The 16,157-nt window shown below is 38.8% G+C and overlaps 1 protein-coding gene across 1 annotated transcript in view; it reads left to right on the forward strand.

Moving 5' to 3' along the window:
- The window catches only part of MARCHF5 (membrane associated ring-CH-type finger 5), a 49,353-nt gene extending 33,421 nt beyond the window's left edge, over positions 1 to 15,932 (forward strand). Inside the window, exons 3-6 of the mRNA XM_054729149.1 lie at positions 636 to 766; positions 12,132 to 12,315; positions 12,441 to 12,607; positions 13,056 to 15,932. Of these exons, the coding sequence (XP_054585124.1) occupies positions 636 to 766; positions 12,132 to 12,315; positions 12,441 to 12,607; positions 13,056 to 13,172 (599 nt within the window). The 3' untranslated portion in view covers positions 13,173 to 15,932. The remainder of the gene's footprint in view (positions 1 to 635; positions 767 to 12,131; positions 12,316 to 12,440; positions 12,608 to 13,055) is intronic.
- The last annotated feature ends 225 nt before the right edge of the window (positions 15,933 to 16,157 follow it).

The following is a 16,157-nucleotide window of genomic DNA, read 5'->3' on the forward strand; positions in this document are numbered from 1 at the left end:
AAATAAATTCCCGAGGGAGGTAGTAGTCAAATTTCACAGTTAAGCACATAATAATAGAAGCATAATTGGCACACATAGCTGTTGAAATACCATAAAAACTAGTGTTATGATAATTAAAAGAAGTTGTTAGAATTCTAGCATATTGAAAATCAAAGTCAGATAGATTGATTTTGTGTAACTATGAGAAAATAGCCTTGGTTACTTTCACTGGCTTTATCAAGGAAGTAATGAGTGAAGTCAAAGAAGTGATACTCTTAACCAAATACTACTAGTGTGGCCAAGAACTGTTTGGGAAGGGTAAGCTGAAACAGCTATTTAATTCTGAAGTAGCCAATGTAATTAAGAGAAGTGAGAGAACTACTTCTTTTATAAGCAGCAACTATGAGGCTTTAATCACAGGTTGCTGCTAAAGAAAAGGTTTAAAGGGGCTATATTTAAATTCAGGACGTAACATTTAGCTATTCATGCAAAAGACTGAGAAATTCTAAATCTATTCAAATCTGGATTTCCATCACATTAATAACAGTTATTTCTAAAGCATCAGAACAACCATCAGATCTATGGGAAATACTGAAAAAGTATTTTTTAAAAATCTGTCCTGTGTTGAAACTTTGCTTGTTTTCTTTGTATCATAGGTCCAGTTGTGTACGTCTTGGACCTTGCAGACAGACTGATCTCAAAAGCCTGTCCATTTGCTGCAGCGGGAATCATGGTTGGCTCTATCTATTGGACAGCTGTGACTTACGGAGCAGTGACAGTAATGCAGGTTCACTATTTTACTTAATTCAATTACATTACCTTTTTTTTTTTTTTTTAATCTCAGAGGAAGGGAGAGGGATAGAGAAACATCAATGAGAGAGAATCATTGATTGGCTGCCTTCTATATGCCTCCTACTGGGGATCTAGCCCAAAACCTGGTCATATGCCCTGACTGGCAATCAATCCATGACCTTCTGGTTCATAGGTTAATGCTCAACCACTGAGCCAGGGCAAGGAGTTTTAAAATTTATTTTGAACAAGTAATAACTTTCTTGTGATCTAAAAATAAGAAAGTATATAAAAAGCTGTTTAGTGTCCAGAATTGCCACAATTTATAACCAGTGTCTTTGTTGATTAGAAAATTTGTTGCTTCCAGTAACTGTTGATGAAGATTAGAGACTTATATTTTAAGGTTTAAGGTTTTATCCCAGGCCCTTGACTCTTCACTATATACCTCGTCCTTAAAGATTTTCAGCTATCATCTCTGTTTTTTTGTGTTCTGATCTATGTCTTTGCCCTAATCTTTCCTCAGATCCATTTCTATAATAGCAGCATGACCCTTCTCCTTAAAAAGGACTTCTTGCCGAAACCGGTTTGGCTCAGTGGATAGAGCGTCGGCCTGCGGACTCAAGGGTCGCAGGTTCGATTCCGGTCAAGGGCATGTACCTTGGTTGCGGGCACATCCCTAGTAGGGGGTGTGCAAGAGGCAGCTGATCGATGTTTCTCTCTCATCGATATTTCTAACTCTATCCCTCTCTCTTCCTCCCTGTAAAAAAATCAATAAAATAAAATAAATAAATAAAAAGGACTTCTTATGACTTCACACTCAATATCATGAAATCAAACTTGTCTTTTCTCAATTTAAAACCTAAATTTAGCCCCTATTATAATTTATCTATACTTTTAATTCCTATTATTTTTTCACCTACTCAATTTATAGCCTACATTCTTAGCCTTTAATTTTCTACTACATAGCCCTCCCTATATGCAGTCCACTGACCAAGTCCAATCAGTTTTCATTTTGATGTCTTACATCTGTGGTTTCCTTTCCACAGTTTTTACCTTATGATTTCTTGTCATTCTCCCATCATAACCTGGATAGCTAAAGGAGCCTCTTAATTGGTTTCTCTAACTGCATTTTCTTCTATCAGTCTATCCTTTCAAATGAATCTTCCTAAAATAATACCTTCAACATCTTATTTCAAGCTTACCATCTCTTCTGCCTCAAAAGTAGCACCTAGATTGGTTAAGCATTTCATAAGTAACTCAATAAACACATTTATGTTTATAAATGCTATAATTTGCTTTTCTTCCATATAAATTAGTGCATGGAAAAAAAGAGAGTTAAAGCAAGTCCTCAAATAATGTTTCATTCAACATCATTTTGTTATGTTGATAAGATACTGTAGGAACTTAACTCTTGTTTAAATCAGTTAGCCTATGGTCAAGTTAGTTTCATTATTCATCATTTCAGTTAAAAGTCACAGAACCTGCCCTAGCTGGTTTGGCTCAGTGGATAGAGTGTTGGCCTGCAGACTGAAGGGTCCCAGGTTCAATTCTGGTCAAAGGCACATGCCTGGATTGTGGGCTTGATCCCCAATAGGGGGCGTGCAGGAGGCAGCCGATAGATGATTCTCTCATCATTGATGTTTCTGTCCCTCTCTCCCTCTCCCTTCCTCTCTGAAATCAATAAAAATATATATTTTTTAAAAGTTACAGATTCTGCCCTGACCGGTTGGCTCAGTGGATAGAGCGTCGGGCCGTGGACTGATAGGTCCTGGGTTCGATTCCAGTCGAGGGCATGTACCTTGGTTGCAGGTTCAAGGCTCGATCCCTAGTGGGGGATGTGCAGGAGGCAGCTGATCGATGTTTCTCTCTCGTCGATGTTTCTAATTCTCTGTCCCTCTACCTTACTCTCTGTAAAAAGTCAGTAAAAATAATATATTTTTTAAAAAGTTACAGATCCTGTTGACACCATTAAAGTGAGGACTTACTGTATATATGTAATATTCCAAAAATTGCACATAACTGGTCTATGTCAGGGTCCATAGTAAGCAGCCTTTCTGGTTGCTCCATCAATAGCCATGGTGAGACAGTATTACAAGGCTTCTTCATAAAATCTTGATGACAGCCAAAAATCTGGATATAGTCACTGGAATGAATCACAGATAGTAAGATGTCATTTGTGGTGAGTGTGGTGGATAAAGATGGAGAACCACTGATTTGAAAAGATCCCATTTTCTTAACCTGCTTTGTTATGTAGAGTCCTCCATAGTCTTACTTCATGCTGTTTTGAGAGCCTATTGGGTTGTCTCCTCCCAACCCATCCTTATGTTGTTTAGATGTTTTTATCTCTGTCCTTTGGCTTATGTCCCTGCCTCATACCTGTACTTCCAGTTCTCTCTCTACTAATCCAACTCTAAACCCTTCTTTCAGGGTTAGTTCAGCCACTTTTCCTCCATGAAACTTGCCCACTGTGGTTTCTTCTTCCTCTGCATTGGTGACATTTTTTATTCCTCAAATGGCAGCTAATTTTGTGCTGACCTACATAAAATTTATATATTTCTTATATAGATTACCTAAGTTATTTAACTTTTCCTATATTCAGGCCTTACTTTTCCTCTTAGAAGGTAATTTGCTTGAAAGTAGAGACTATCTTACACTCATGCATTCCTATGTAGCGTATAACAGAGACTAACACTTTAATGTGTTCATGAATATTGATTTTTTTATATGATCAGTTCCATCAGGTGTAACAGGATTATTTTCTAAGCAATAATTCGTTTCTAATGATTATCAGTACATCATTAGATCAAGGAAGTTCAGGACAATTCTAGGACTGAGAAAACTTAAAGCAGATTTTACATTATTTAATGTACAAATGGTGTATATTTGTTACAGGTGAGGAAACTAGGCACTCTGAGACTGATTTCTCTTAAGACCTAAATGACTATAAGAAATGGGATGGCTCTTTTTGAGAAAAAGACTTTAACTCAATCTTAAAAGATTTTTGATAATTAATGAGACACTTCAACAACACGAGTCAATTAAGGAATATAGTTTGTATCCTCCAAAAAGGGCTACCAGTTGTATCATGATATTTTGAACAATATTGGTATGATTCAGTCAAAAAGTTAACACTGACCTGAGGTCTGCATAAAATATAAAACAAATTGAAAGCCCTGGAATGTAGTCTAAGATAAGATGGACATATTGAACAACTAGAGAAGAGTTATAAGGTTCCATAAACAATTGTGATGAGCATAGAAGACTACATAAGCAGTATTGTATTCAGTAAAAGTGAAAAATCATTTGAAGTTATAAAAAAGGTAAGTCTTGAGCTAACCCCTTGAAGGAAATAATTTGGATTGGTAGAGGGAAGAAATGATATAAGTACAGAGATTAAAATGAACATGATGGTTAATCGTGACAGTAAAAAAAAATCTTAAAATTATGATAATACATATATATTAGGTGTTATCATTTAGAAATAACCTTTACATGTACTAACTCACATGAAAAGATTTTTTTTTTTAAGCTCAGAAATGAGATAGATTGTAGACAGTAGGTAGTACTGTGTGTTACTGAAGAGCATTAGGAAGACTTTTACCTCCCTGAGCATATTTGTTAGGGAATGTGACATCAGCAGTATTTAGGGTTTTCTCTTTAACACTTTGCTGTTACTTTTCCTTTTGTTCTCTTATTACTATGAGGTAAATCAGATTAAGGAATCACAACTATTCTCTTTATTGTTGAAAATATTACATATGTCCCTTTTTTCCCCCATTGCCCTCTCAACCCCCTCCCCGAAAGCCTTCTCCACCCTATTGTCTATGACTATGGGTTATGCATATACACATATGAGTTCATTGGTTGATCTCCCCACACCTACCCCACCCTCCACTTTCCACCATGCCTGCCTTCTTCCCTCTGAGGTTTGACTGTTTGTTCAATGTTTCTAGGTCTCTGGGTCTATTTTTGTTCATCAGTTTATGTTGTTCATTAGATTCCACATATGAGTGAGATCATGAGATACTTATCTTTCTCTGACTGGCTTATTTTGCTTAGCATAATGCTCTGTAGGTCCATTCTTGCTGTTGCAAACAGTAAGGGTTTTTTACAGCTGCATAGTATTCCATTGTATAGATGTACCACAGCTTTTTAATCCACTCATCTGCTAAAACTCTTAGCCTTTCAGCATTGGTGAACTGTACTTAGGCCATTTTCAAATCTTAGCTATTGTAAATTGCAGTGCTATGAACATAGTGCATATATTCTTTCTGATGGGTGTTTCTGAATTCTTGGGATAGATGCCTAGAAGTGGGATCACTGGGTCAAATGGTAGTTCCATTTTTAATTTTTTGAGGATACTCCAACTGTTTCCACAGTGGCTGCACTAGTTTGCATTCCCACCAGCAGTGTACTAGGGTTCCCTTTTCTCCACATCCTCGCCAGCACTTGTCGTTTGTTGATTTGTTGATAACCATTCTAACAGGTGTGAGGTGGTATCTCATTGTCATTTTGATTTGGATCTCTCAGATGATTAGTGACTTTGAGCATTTTTTCATATGACTTTTGACCTTCTGTATGTCCATTTTGGAGATATTCCCATTTATTTTTTCATGAACAAGTCAGTTTCAATCTCTCTTAATTGTGAGGAACTGAAATAGGAACTTCACTTACATTTTTATTGAAAAGACAATAGGCTGAAGACCTTTCAAGCACTGATGCATTTAATCCTTGCAACAATCTTGTGTCATAGATACTATCAATTACTCCTTATTTACAGGTTCAAAGAGTTTACATGTCCAGAACCACACAGCAAGAAAAAGCATTAAGACTGTCCCTGCCCTAGCCATTTGGCTCAGTGGATAGAGCATCGGCCTGCGGACTGAAGGGTCCCAGGTTCAATTTTTGGTCATGGGCACATGCCCAGGTTGCGGGCTCGGTCCCCAATAGGGGATATGCAGGAGGCAGCCAATCAATGATTCTCTCTCATCATTGATGTTTCTATCTTTCTCTCCCTCTCCCTTCCTCTCTGAAATTTAAAAAAAAAAAAAAAAAAGTTACTTTTTTTTTAAAAAAAAAGACTCCTGTCCCTAATCTTGGGCTCCTTAAGTGAAATCTGGTTGCAAAGGCAGTTGGAACATTTTATTCTGGAACAATGGAACCTTAATATTCAACCTAGTTCCACTTTTGCATTTAGTATAAAGACAATGCCCATAAGCATTGTCCATTCTTAATTACACTAAATTATCACTAAGAAAATTATTAGTTCATCACTGTTCCACCTTTTCATTTGAAAGTAGGGTTCTAATAGGCAGTGCTTTAAAAGATCAGGCTTTAATTAAAACTCTTAGCCTTTCAGCATTGGTGAACTGTAGACCTAACTGGATACGAAGATCTAGCTTGCAGCTCTTTAGCAGAAAAAAAACAAAAAACTTTTCTCTAAACCTCCAACCCCGTAGGCCTTTATTTTATACTAGAAGCCCGGTGCACGAAGGCGGGGGGTTGTCCCTCAGCCCAGCCTGTACCCTCTCCAATCTGGGACCCCTGTAGGGATGTCCGACTGCCCGTTTAGGCCCGATCCCACTGGCAGTTGGACATCCCTCTCACAATCCAGGACTGCTGGCTCCCAACTGCTTGCCTGCCTGCCTTCCTGATTGCCCCTAACCGCTTCTGCCTGCCAGCCTGATCACCCCCTAACCACTCCGCTGCCAGCCTGGTTGATGCTTAACTGCTCCCCTGCCAGCCTGTTTGCCCCTAACTTCCCTCCTCTGCCAACCTGGTCACCCCTAACTGCCCTCTACTGCATGGTTGATCACCTCCAACTGCCCTCCCTTGCAAGCCTGGTCCCTCTCAACTGCCCTCCCTTGCAGGCCTGGTCCCTCACAACTGCCCTCCCTTGCAGGCCATCTAGTAGTGGCCATCTTGTGTCCACATGGGGGCAGGATCTTTGACCACATGGGGGCAGCTATATTGTGTGTTGCAGTGATGATCAATCTGTATATTACTCTTTTATTAGATAGGATAGAGGCCTGGTGCACGGGTGGGGGCCAGCTGGTTTGCCCTGAAGGGTGTCCCGGATCAGGGTGGGGTTCCCTTGGGGCGTGGGGCGGCCTGAGCGAGGGGCCTGTGGTGGTTTGCAGGCTGGCCACGCCCCCTGGCAACCCAAGCGAAGGCCCTGATATCTGGAATTTATTTTCCTTCTACAATTGAAACTTTGTAGCCTGGAGTGGAGCCAAGCCTGCTGCTCCCTCCGGGGCGGCAGCCATTTCTGTGGCAGTTAATTCAGCTTCTACAATTGAAACTTTGTAGCTTTAAGCAGAGGCCTGAGCCCGGCCAGGATGTGCAGAAAGCTTTGCTTCCCCTGTTGCCGCCGGCAACCCTGGCCTGCTCTCTCAAGCTCCATTCTGCCGCCATTTGTTTGAATTTGTTTACCTTCTATAATTGAAACTTTGTAGCTTGAGTGGAGGCTTAGGCCTGCAACGGCGATCAGAAAGCTTGGCTTGCTCTGTTACCTGGGAAACCTTGCTCTCTGTGGCTGTTGCCATCTTGGATGGGTTTAATTTGCATACTCGACCTGATTTGCTGATTTGCTGGTGGGCGTGGCTTGGATAGTGGGCGTGGCTTATGTAGCGGAGTGATGGTTGATTTGCATAAAACATTTTATTAGAGAAGATGTGGATAGCAAACTCTTAGAGAAGGCATTCTATCATTCCTGACTCTGACTCCAAAATTGAAGTGTTAACTGTTTTTGCCCTTGCTGGTGTGGTCCAGTTGGTTGGAGTGTTGTCCTGTGCACTGAAGGGTCATGGGTTTGATTGCTGGCCAGGGCACATACCCAAGTTGCAGGTTCCATCCCTGGTCAGGGTGTATATGGGAGGCAAACGATTGATGTTTCTCTCTCTCCTTCTCCCTCTCTCTCCATCTCTCTGCGCCTCCCTCCCCCTTTTCTCCTCCCTCCCCTTCTTCCTTCTCTCTAAATCAGTAAAAACATACCCTTGGGTAAGGATTTAAAATAATAATAATCTGCTTGTATTCTTTTTTAATTTTATTAATTATAATTTATATTCAGTGTTATTTTTATACATTTCAGGTGTACAGCATAGTGGCTAGACGATCATATACTTTAGAGAGTGGTGCTCCCACCCACCCACTCTGACATTTTCAGTACCCACCTGGCACCATACATAGTTATTGCAATATTACTGACTATATTCCCTATGCTGTTCTTTACATCCCCATGACTATTTTGTAACTACCAATTTGTACCTTTTTTTAACATATTTTTATTGATTTCAGAGAGAGGAAGGGAGAGGGAGAGAAATAAACATCAATGATGAGAGAGAATCATTGATCAGTGCTCTCCCCCCCCCCCCCCGCCCCAAATACACACACATCCCCCATTGTGGATTGAGGCTGCAACCCAACAGTGACCTAGTTCATAGGTCAAAGCTCAACCACTGAGCCACGCCTGCCAGGCCCAATTTATACTACTTAATCCCTTCACCTTTTTCACCCAGTCCTTCTCCCTCCTCCCCTCTGGCAGCCATCAGACTGTATTGTTATCTCTAAGTCTGTTTCAAAAAAAATAATGTTTTTAAATCTTCCAGCATAGAACCAGAATGTACATGATCATACACAAAGTTTGCTGGTTTTCTATTGACCAAAGTTAAATGAGCCTCATTACTTAATTCATCTTTTCATTTATTGCCCTTGAGTCTTGACAGTAGTAGGTAGTGTACTACAGGTGTTAACACTATTCTATTTTCTTTACAGCATTTATATTTGCCCCCTTGTTTGATTTGGTTGTCTCTCACCTCCAGAAGACATCCATTTAGCTCACCACTTAAACCCCAGTACCAAGGCCTGTGTCTGGCACATAATCAGAGTTTAGTTGAATGAATGCATGCATGCATGCAAGTGTGCCTGCATGGTGACCCTTAGCTTGAGCACAAAGCCTCTCTCTGCTTTAGCTGTAACAGGTGGGATAATAGGGCTTTGCTCATTGCCCTATTTCCTTTTTTGTTTCCTCATTTTTAGACAACTGGTTGTAAGGTTTTAACTGCTGTCCATGAAGAACAAACATATCTGAATATTCACTCTGCTTTGTGGTTTTTTTATTTTATTGTTAATTTAATTAATTTTATTTAATTGTTTAAGGTATTACAAATAGTTGTACATGTCTCCTTTTTCCCCCCCCATTGACCTCCCCCACGCCCCTCCTACCCCCGCCCCTCCCCCGTCACTTGCCCCCGCCCCCCGTGTCTTGCATCCATTGATTGTGCTTATATGGATGCATACAAGTCCTTCGGTTGATCTCTTACCCTCCCCAACCCTCCCCTGCCTTCCCGCTGTAGTTTGACAGTCTGTTCAATGCTTTTTTGCCTCTGTATCTATTTTTGTTCAACAGTTTATAATCTTTATATTCCACAAATGAGTGAGATTATGTGGTGTTTATCTTTCGCTGACTGGCTTATTTCACTTAGCATAGTGCTCTCCAGTTCCATCCATGCTGTTGCCAATGGTAAGAATTCCTTCTTTTTTACAGCAGCGTAGTATTCCATTGTGTAGATGTACCAGTTTTCTTATCCACTCATCTGCTGATGGGCATTTGGGCTGTTTCCAAACCTTAGCTATGGTGAATTGTGCTGCTATGAACATAGGAGTGCATATATCCTTTCTGATTGGTGTTTTGTTTTCTTGGGATATATTCCTAGAAGTAGTATTACTGGGTCAAATGGCAGTTCCATTTTTTTTCCTCTTTTTTCCTTGATATTTTAATTAATTTATTTATTTTTTTAAATTTTTTAATTTCTTTATTGATTAAGGTGTCACATATTTGTCCTCATCCCCCCATTCCCATCCCCCACCCCTCCCCACGGATGCCCCAACCCCCTGTTGTCCCCAACCATTGGTTAGGCTTGTATGCATGCACACAAGTCCTTTGGTTGATCTCTACCCCCTACCCCCACCCTCCCCACCCTCCCTCTGAGGCCCGACAGTCCGATCGATGCCTCCTTGTTTCTGGGTCTGTTCTTGTTCATCAGTCTATGTTGTTCATCATTTCCCCTAGATGAGTGGGATCATGTGTTACTAGAAATATACTTATAAGAACTGAATGTGAGATGAGCAATAATAGTTATGCTGACAGATGGCAGTTCCATTTTTAGTTTTTTGAGGAAACTCCATACTGTTTTCCACAGTGGCTGCACCAGTCTGCATTCCCACCAGCAGTGAAGGAAGGTTCCTTTTTCTCTGCATCCTCTGCAGCACTTGTTGATTTGTTGATGATAGCCATTCCGGCAGGTGTGAGATGGTATCTCATTGTTGTTTTGATTTGCATCTCTCGGATGATTAGTGACTTTGAGCATGTTTTCATACGTCTCTTGGCTTTCTGTATGTCCTCTTTGGAAAAGTGTCTACTAGTATTTAGGTCCTTTGCCCATTTTTTGATTGGATTGTTTATCTTCCTTTTGTTAAGTTGCTTTGTGTTTTAAACCCTAAATTCTAAACAGAATACATAACCCAGCAAATGAATTTTCAAATGTGTTTGCTAACACTTTGAGAGTATTTAAATCACATTCAGTTATAACTTTAAAAGTGATCATTATATTGAAAATAATAAAGTGGTATAAAAAATGGAATGTCCTAGAAAAGCATTATAGATAAAGATGGTCTCTTGGCTAATCTACTGGCTGATCTGCCAGTATTGAATTAGGTTTATGAAATATTGTGAGCCAGACTATTTCATTTTAGAGCAACTCAAGACAATCACCCTTTACATGCAAGATGTGAAGTTGCTAAGTTTCTACCCGGAGACACTGAAGAGTATCAGGTACTGATGCCATGGTTTTTGACCATTTGGAAGAGGCTAGCCTCCTGCCCTTTAATATTATATCTTAGAGAACTTAACCAAGTGCAAGTCTGGGTTATATCCCTGACTGAAATTTTAAAGGCACCTATTTTGGTTCTCTCCACATACTTTTATAAAATATTTTTACCTGGATCGAGACTGTCTTCCAGAATTTCAACTTGCCCCGATCATTCTCAGCTTGGCCTTATTTCACATCTTGTAGTCCACCTTAAAAAAAGTGCTATAATAGCTGACATAAAGGGCATGTCATTTTTGAAAAAAATCTCATGAGCTTTCTTTTCTGAGTAGTTTCTAGTCCTCCCTACCTCCTTTCCTCTTCCTCTTCGCCTGTCCTTCTTTTTCCCTCCTTCCTATAAAAAATATAGACAGGGTCCTTTCTGATCCTTTCTTCCTCAAGTGTGATCAGAAAAACTTACGTAGAGTCCTTTACAGTAGTGTCATACTATCAGGCTATTGGCCTCACAGTGTGTTACCTGGGTGGGCTTCTGAAGTAGTCTCCCTCCTTCCCCTATTAACTGCCAAAAATAACCCCTCAGATAAATATTTTTAATTTGTGAGCAATTGAAACTTTTGACTAAAGGGACATCATTTGAGACCTTTGAAAGAGAATTGCCAGGGAAATCACTTAAGTTAAAAATAAGCTCGCCAACGAAGTGGTGGTGGTGAGAGAAGTGTAAGGCTGAGTGATCAGCAGGTGGAAAGGATTCTGCTGAGAGGGGAAGTATGGAGATTCACAAATGCCAATTAATCATGTACTTCTTGCCCTCTGGCATCTACACCGATTGAGAAATAGCCCTAAGATCCAGAGGATATGGGAAGTACTGTTTTAGTTTCATTTCCCATAAAGAGGGCACTGGAAAGTTCTAGATTGGAGAAAATGACTGGAACCTATAGCCAAAACTCCTTACAGCAGTCCCCCAAACCTAGACCTTGGAATTGCATTTTTAGGAGAGTTAGGTGTGGAGAGCAAGCATTTAGCCAACCACCGAGATTTCACTATCCCAGACATCACCGATGGGAAGAAAGAGCCAAAGAGCAGTGAGTTTTCAGGCTATCTCCTAAAGACAGGTCCTGCCCCTTGCCTGGCTATGCCTGCCTCCTAGTAGGAAGAACAGGAAAACAGATCCTCTGCTAGAAGACAAATACGGCCTAAAATAGTCCAGACAAACCAAATCAATTAAGAGGACTCGAAGCAAGAACCAGAAGTCCCCTCCCTCCCTCCATTCAAATGCAATCAATGTGGGTCAGCCATTTTTAAAACTTGTTTCAATGTAATATGAAATCACTTGAGAGGTGCCCCCCCACACACCTGAATAAGAGACAATTCTTATAAATAAATCTGGACTGATAGCTTTCCAGCTTATTTTTTAAGCTTTTTATTTCTGTATTCTTTAGACATTTAGCATTTCTTCTAAAATGAATTGAGCTGGAGCATGCCACATCCCTTCATTAGCTAAGGAAATGATTCTAGCAAATGCTGTCTGTTTCACAGGTTGTAGGCCATAAAGAAGGTCTGGATGTTATGGAGAGAGCTGATCCTTTATTCCTTTTAATTGGACTTCCTACTATTCCTGTCATGCTGATATTAGGCAAGATGATTCGCTGGGAGGATTATGTGCTTAGACTATGGCGCAAATACTCAAATAAACTACAAATTTTGAACAGTATATTTCCAGGTAAGGCCCTGAATTGTGGTGGTAACAAGCATGCCAAATTAATCTTGTGGAAGAATCCCTGTATACAAAGGTATTTTTACTATGCTAATTTATTAGCACTAATACCCTGCATTTTTCCCCTCTAGGGATTGGCTGTCCTGTTCCTCGAATTCCAGCTGAGGCTAATCCTTTAGCAGATCATGTCTCTGCCACCCGAATTTTATGTGGAGCCCTTGTCTTTCCTACTATTGCGACTATAGTTGGTAAACTGATGTTTAGTAGTGTTAACTCTAATTTACAAAGGACAATCTTGGTAAGATGGCTTTATTATTACTTTTTTAAGTGACTATACAAAAGAGAATGAATTGTATATTTGTTGTTGTTTTTAAAAAACCAATGAGACTATATAAATATTCTGGGGCTCCTCAATTTGATCCTCACTGTCATGTTATAGCAGTAAAATGGAAAGAGTCACGGCAGTAGCACTGGCCTTCCAGAACTGTGCTGTGCGTGACTTCTCTCCCAGGATATGCAGGAATCCTCACACCATTCTGCTGCAGCAAGGTTATGGTGAAGAGCTTCTGCTCTCTGTCAGCCTGCCGGTTCAAACCCTCTCACAGATACTGTCTTGCTGAGAAACAAGTTTGTCTTCTCTGTGCCTGTAGAATAAAGACAGTAATGGCAGCTACCTCAGCAAACTTACTTTAATTATGTTTCTCTAAATGTGCATTAGAAAAAGCTAATTTTCCTTTTTATTTTAGGGTGGAATTGCCTTTGTTGCCATAAAAGGAGCATTCAAGGTTTACTTCAAACAGCAGCAATATTTACGTCAGGCACACCGCAAAATTCTAAATTATCCAGAGCAAGAAGAAGCATAAAACTGTGACTTCCTGTCGTTCTGCAGTCCTCTCATCCCTATGAGTCTGTTGTGTTGTTTTGATTCCATCATTAATGCACAGTAGTGGAGACTTGTGATAAGCTGCTGCTCTCGTATTTTTAAGAAATATAATAAAGAAAGCACTTAGGGCCGGAGAACTCCTCTCAGTAATCACGGAACCTAAGGATGTGATTCGTTCTCATTATTCTGTATGTACTTCTTTTATGGCAGTCGTCTGAACCATTATATTAGCATGGGAAACCTGGCTTTGTTCATATTTTCTTCAAACAAAAATGTAAGGATCAACCTGTGCAAATATTGGAAAATGCACATGCTGTTTTATTCAAAGGCCTCTTTTGTACGTGCTCATGTTCAGTGTTTTCTTAGAATTGGCAATTCAATGAAGGTACTGAGGACTTTTCTCACTGGCATAATTTGATTACATGTTGTAAACAGGAGTACATGTTAATATGAGGAAATGTAAATTAAATTAGTTATAAATAAATAACAAACCAAAAATGTATGTAAACATTTAAATGATTATCTGAACAAATGCGATTTTGTTGTTTGTTTTTTTTAACCCACGTGATGTCCTCCAAAATGTGTAGGATAAAAATTCACAGGGCTTCCAGATCACTTTTTCACTATTAAATATTATTTATATAATGTTGACATCTCATAGTTCATAATGTAATTTTGACTCATGCAGTCTTAATTACTGTGTGTGTATGTGTGTGTGTGAGAGAGAGAAAGAGAGAGAGATGTCAGGACCTTCCATCACTGGACTAAGGTTTTTAAATCCATATTTCTAGAAATTAGAGCTGCCAGATTATAGTAGTTTGAGCACAGAGAACGATTTGCAAAAATTTCAATAAAGTTATTTTACTGTTCTCTTTCATTGATTCAGTTATTCAGGTATTTGCTGATCACCTCCCGTTTGCCCAGGCACTGTGCTGAGTGCTGTGGGATACAATGGTGAACACGACAGACTTGGTTCTATGTAGTTTACAGTCTAATTTCAACAGATAGAAAACCAACAGTGGTGAACCAAGGTGAGGCCTGGAGCTCTTTGTTTTTACACCAGTCAGTGAGGAGATGCTTATGAAAATAAGTCTTGAGTAAATATTGAGGTCATTGGTTTTGGCTTAAGACAATTTATTTTAAAAACCAATACTAATGTTTTTAGATTTTAATTGCTTGTCATATTGATGAGAATAGTATCTTAATAATCACTGTTTATCTAGTTTTATATTAATTTTTAAGAAGCAATTATTTATTTTAAGCCATTTTTAATAGTGGCCCTTTTAATGTGATTCAACAATCTGGTTTTGCAGTTATTTTCATTAATTAAAATTCAATTTTTAAAAGTTCTAAAAACCCTATTTATTTTCTTGTTTACAATATCTTATGCATGATGATAATAAATTTCCTCTTCCTGATGAGTGGCCGCTTCTCTTTAGGAGTGTAGCAAATAGAGATTAAGCTATGTTAGACTGCAATAATGTATGTTAACTTTAGTAATTTAAAATTGGAATCTTTATAGTATGAATGTTGAGTTACAATATGAAGTTGATGTGAATGGCTATTGAACATTTAAAGTTGTCATTCTTTGGGGAGGAAGGGAATATTTGACTGACAGTGGGCCTTATTAAGAACACTGCTATAGTTCTGAAGGGGAAATAAAAATCTATGATTATATATAAAAGTAACTTAGATTACATAACTATAATTATAAAATATATTGGCTTTTCTTTCATTTTTAAGGTGAAAAGACACTAGGTATTTCCTGTATAATTTTGTTCTGTAGAACAGCTTTTAGGCAGCCTTTACTACAGTCATATAAGCACACAGTTCCTTATTTACTACTTTAATGTCCAAAATGGGGAAGTAGCTGCTTGGACTTATTGGCATCAGGGCTTGTGAGGGAGAGAGAAACAACTGTAATCTTTTGGGGGCAGGGAAGTGGGGTTTCTAGGGCTTTGGGAGGGAATTGCAAGTGCCTGGGGACCAAGAGTGGCCTCTAGCCTTGGGATTAAGCACTTAAATCTAAAGAGCCTTATTAGCTCAAGAAGTACCATGTCCTATTCTCTTTAGCAAGGTGGCCTGCACTGTCATGAAGCAACAAAAGAGCATGAGCTGGCTCATGTTAGGTAGACCTGGTTCAAATGCTAATTCTGCTTTTAATAACTTGACCTTGGCCAAATGATTTAACTTTCAGCTACAGTTTTCTTCATCACTGAAATGCAAGTAATACTCATCCTCAAAAGATATTTCCAGGAGTAAGAGAAATTAAAGGAACAGGCACTTTAGGCTTGAAATAGCACCTATAGAGCAGCCATTCTTAATTGCTAAATAGTCTGTTCACTCTCTAGGAAGAATGAAATAAAAGAAAGGCATTAAGGGACAGATTAAAGGGATGCTGTAGACTTTGGGGATAGGTGGGTATATTTTGTGTTTTTCAATTTTTTTCACATTGCTTTACTGTGTAATTTCTATAAATTAATGTTTTAAACCTCTTATATGAAATTCAGTGACAACTAGTAAAATTATTTTTGCAAAAATTAACTTATCTCCAAAGTGGCTGAAAATGTTGTTCATCATTACATGATTATCAAATGACTGTGAAAATATATATAATTAAACTTAGTGACTTCATTAGTCACTGCCTTGTTAACTGCTGTAATTTTTTTTAAACATCTTGTTTTTAATATAGATTATTTCAATACTGGCTGGATTAGGGTAAATAAAGGATATTTCTGTTCTCTAGGTGTATTTTGTTGAACAACTGCCAAAGCATTATTAATTCTGTACCTACATAATTCTTTTTTTAAATAATAGAGACAGTAGTTAGATTTTTATTTTATTTTTTATTTTTTAATATATTTTATTGATTTTTTACTGAGAGGAAGAGAGAGGGATAGAGAGTTAGAAACATCGATGAGAGAGAAACATCAATCAGCTACCTCTTGCACACCCCCTACTGGGG

The sequence above is a fragment of the Eptesicus fuscus genome, chromosome 17 (assembly GCF_027574615.1).
Source record: "Eptesicus fuscus isolate TK198812 chromosome 17, DD_ASM_mEF_20220401, whole genome shotgun sequence".
Classification (NCBI taxonomy): Eukaryota; Metazoa; Chordata; class Mammalia; order Chiroptera; family Vespertilionidae; genus Eptesicus; species Eptesicus fuscus.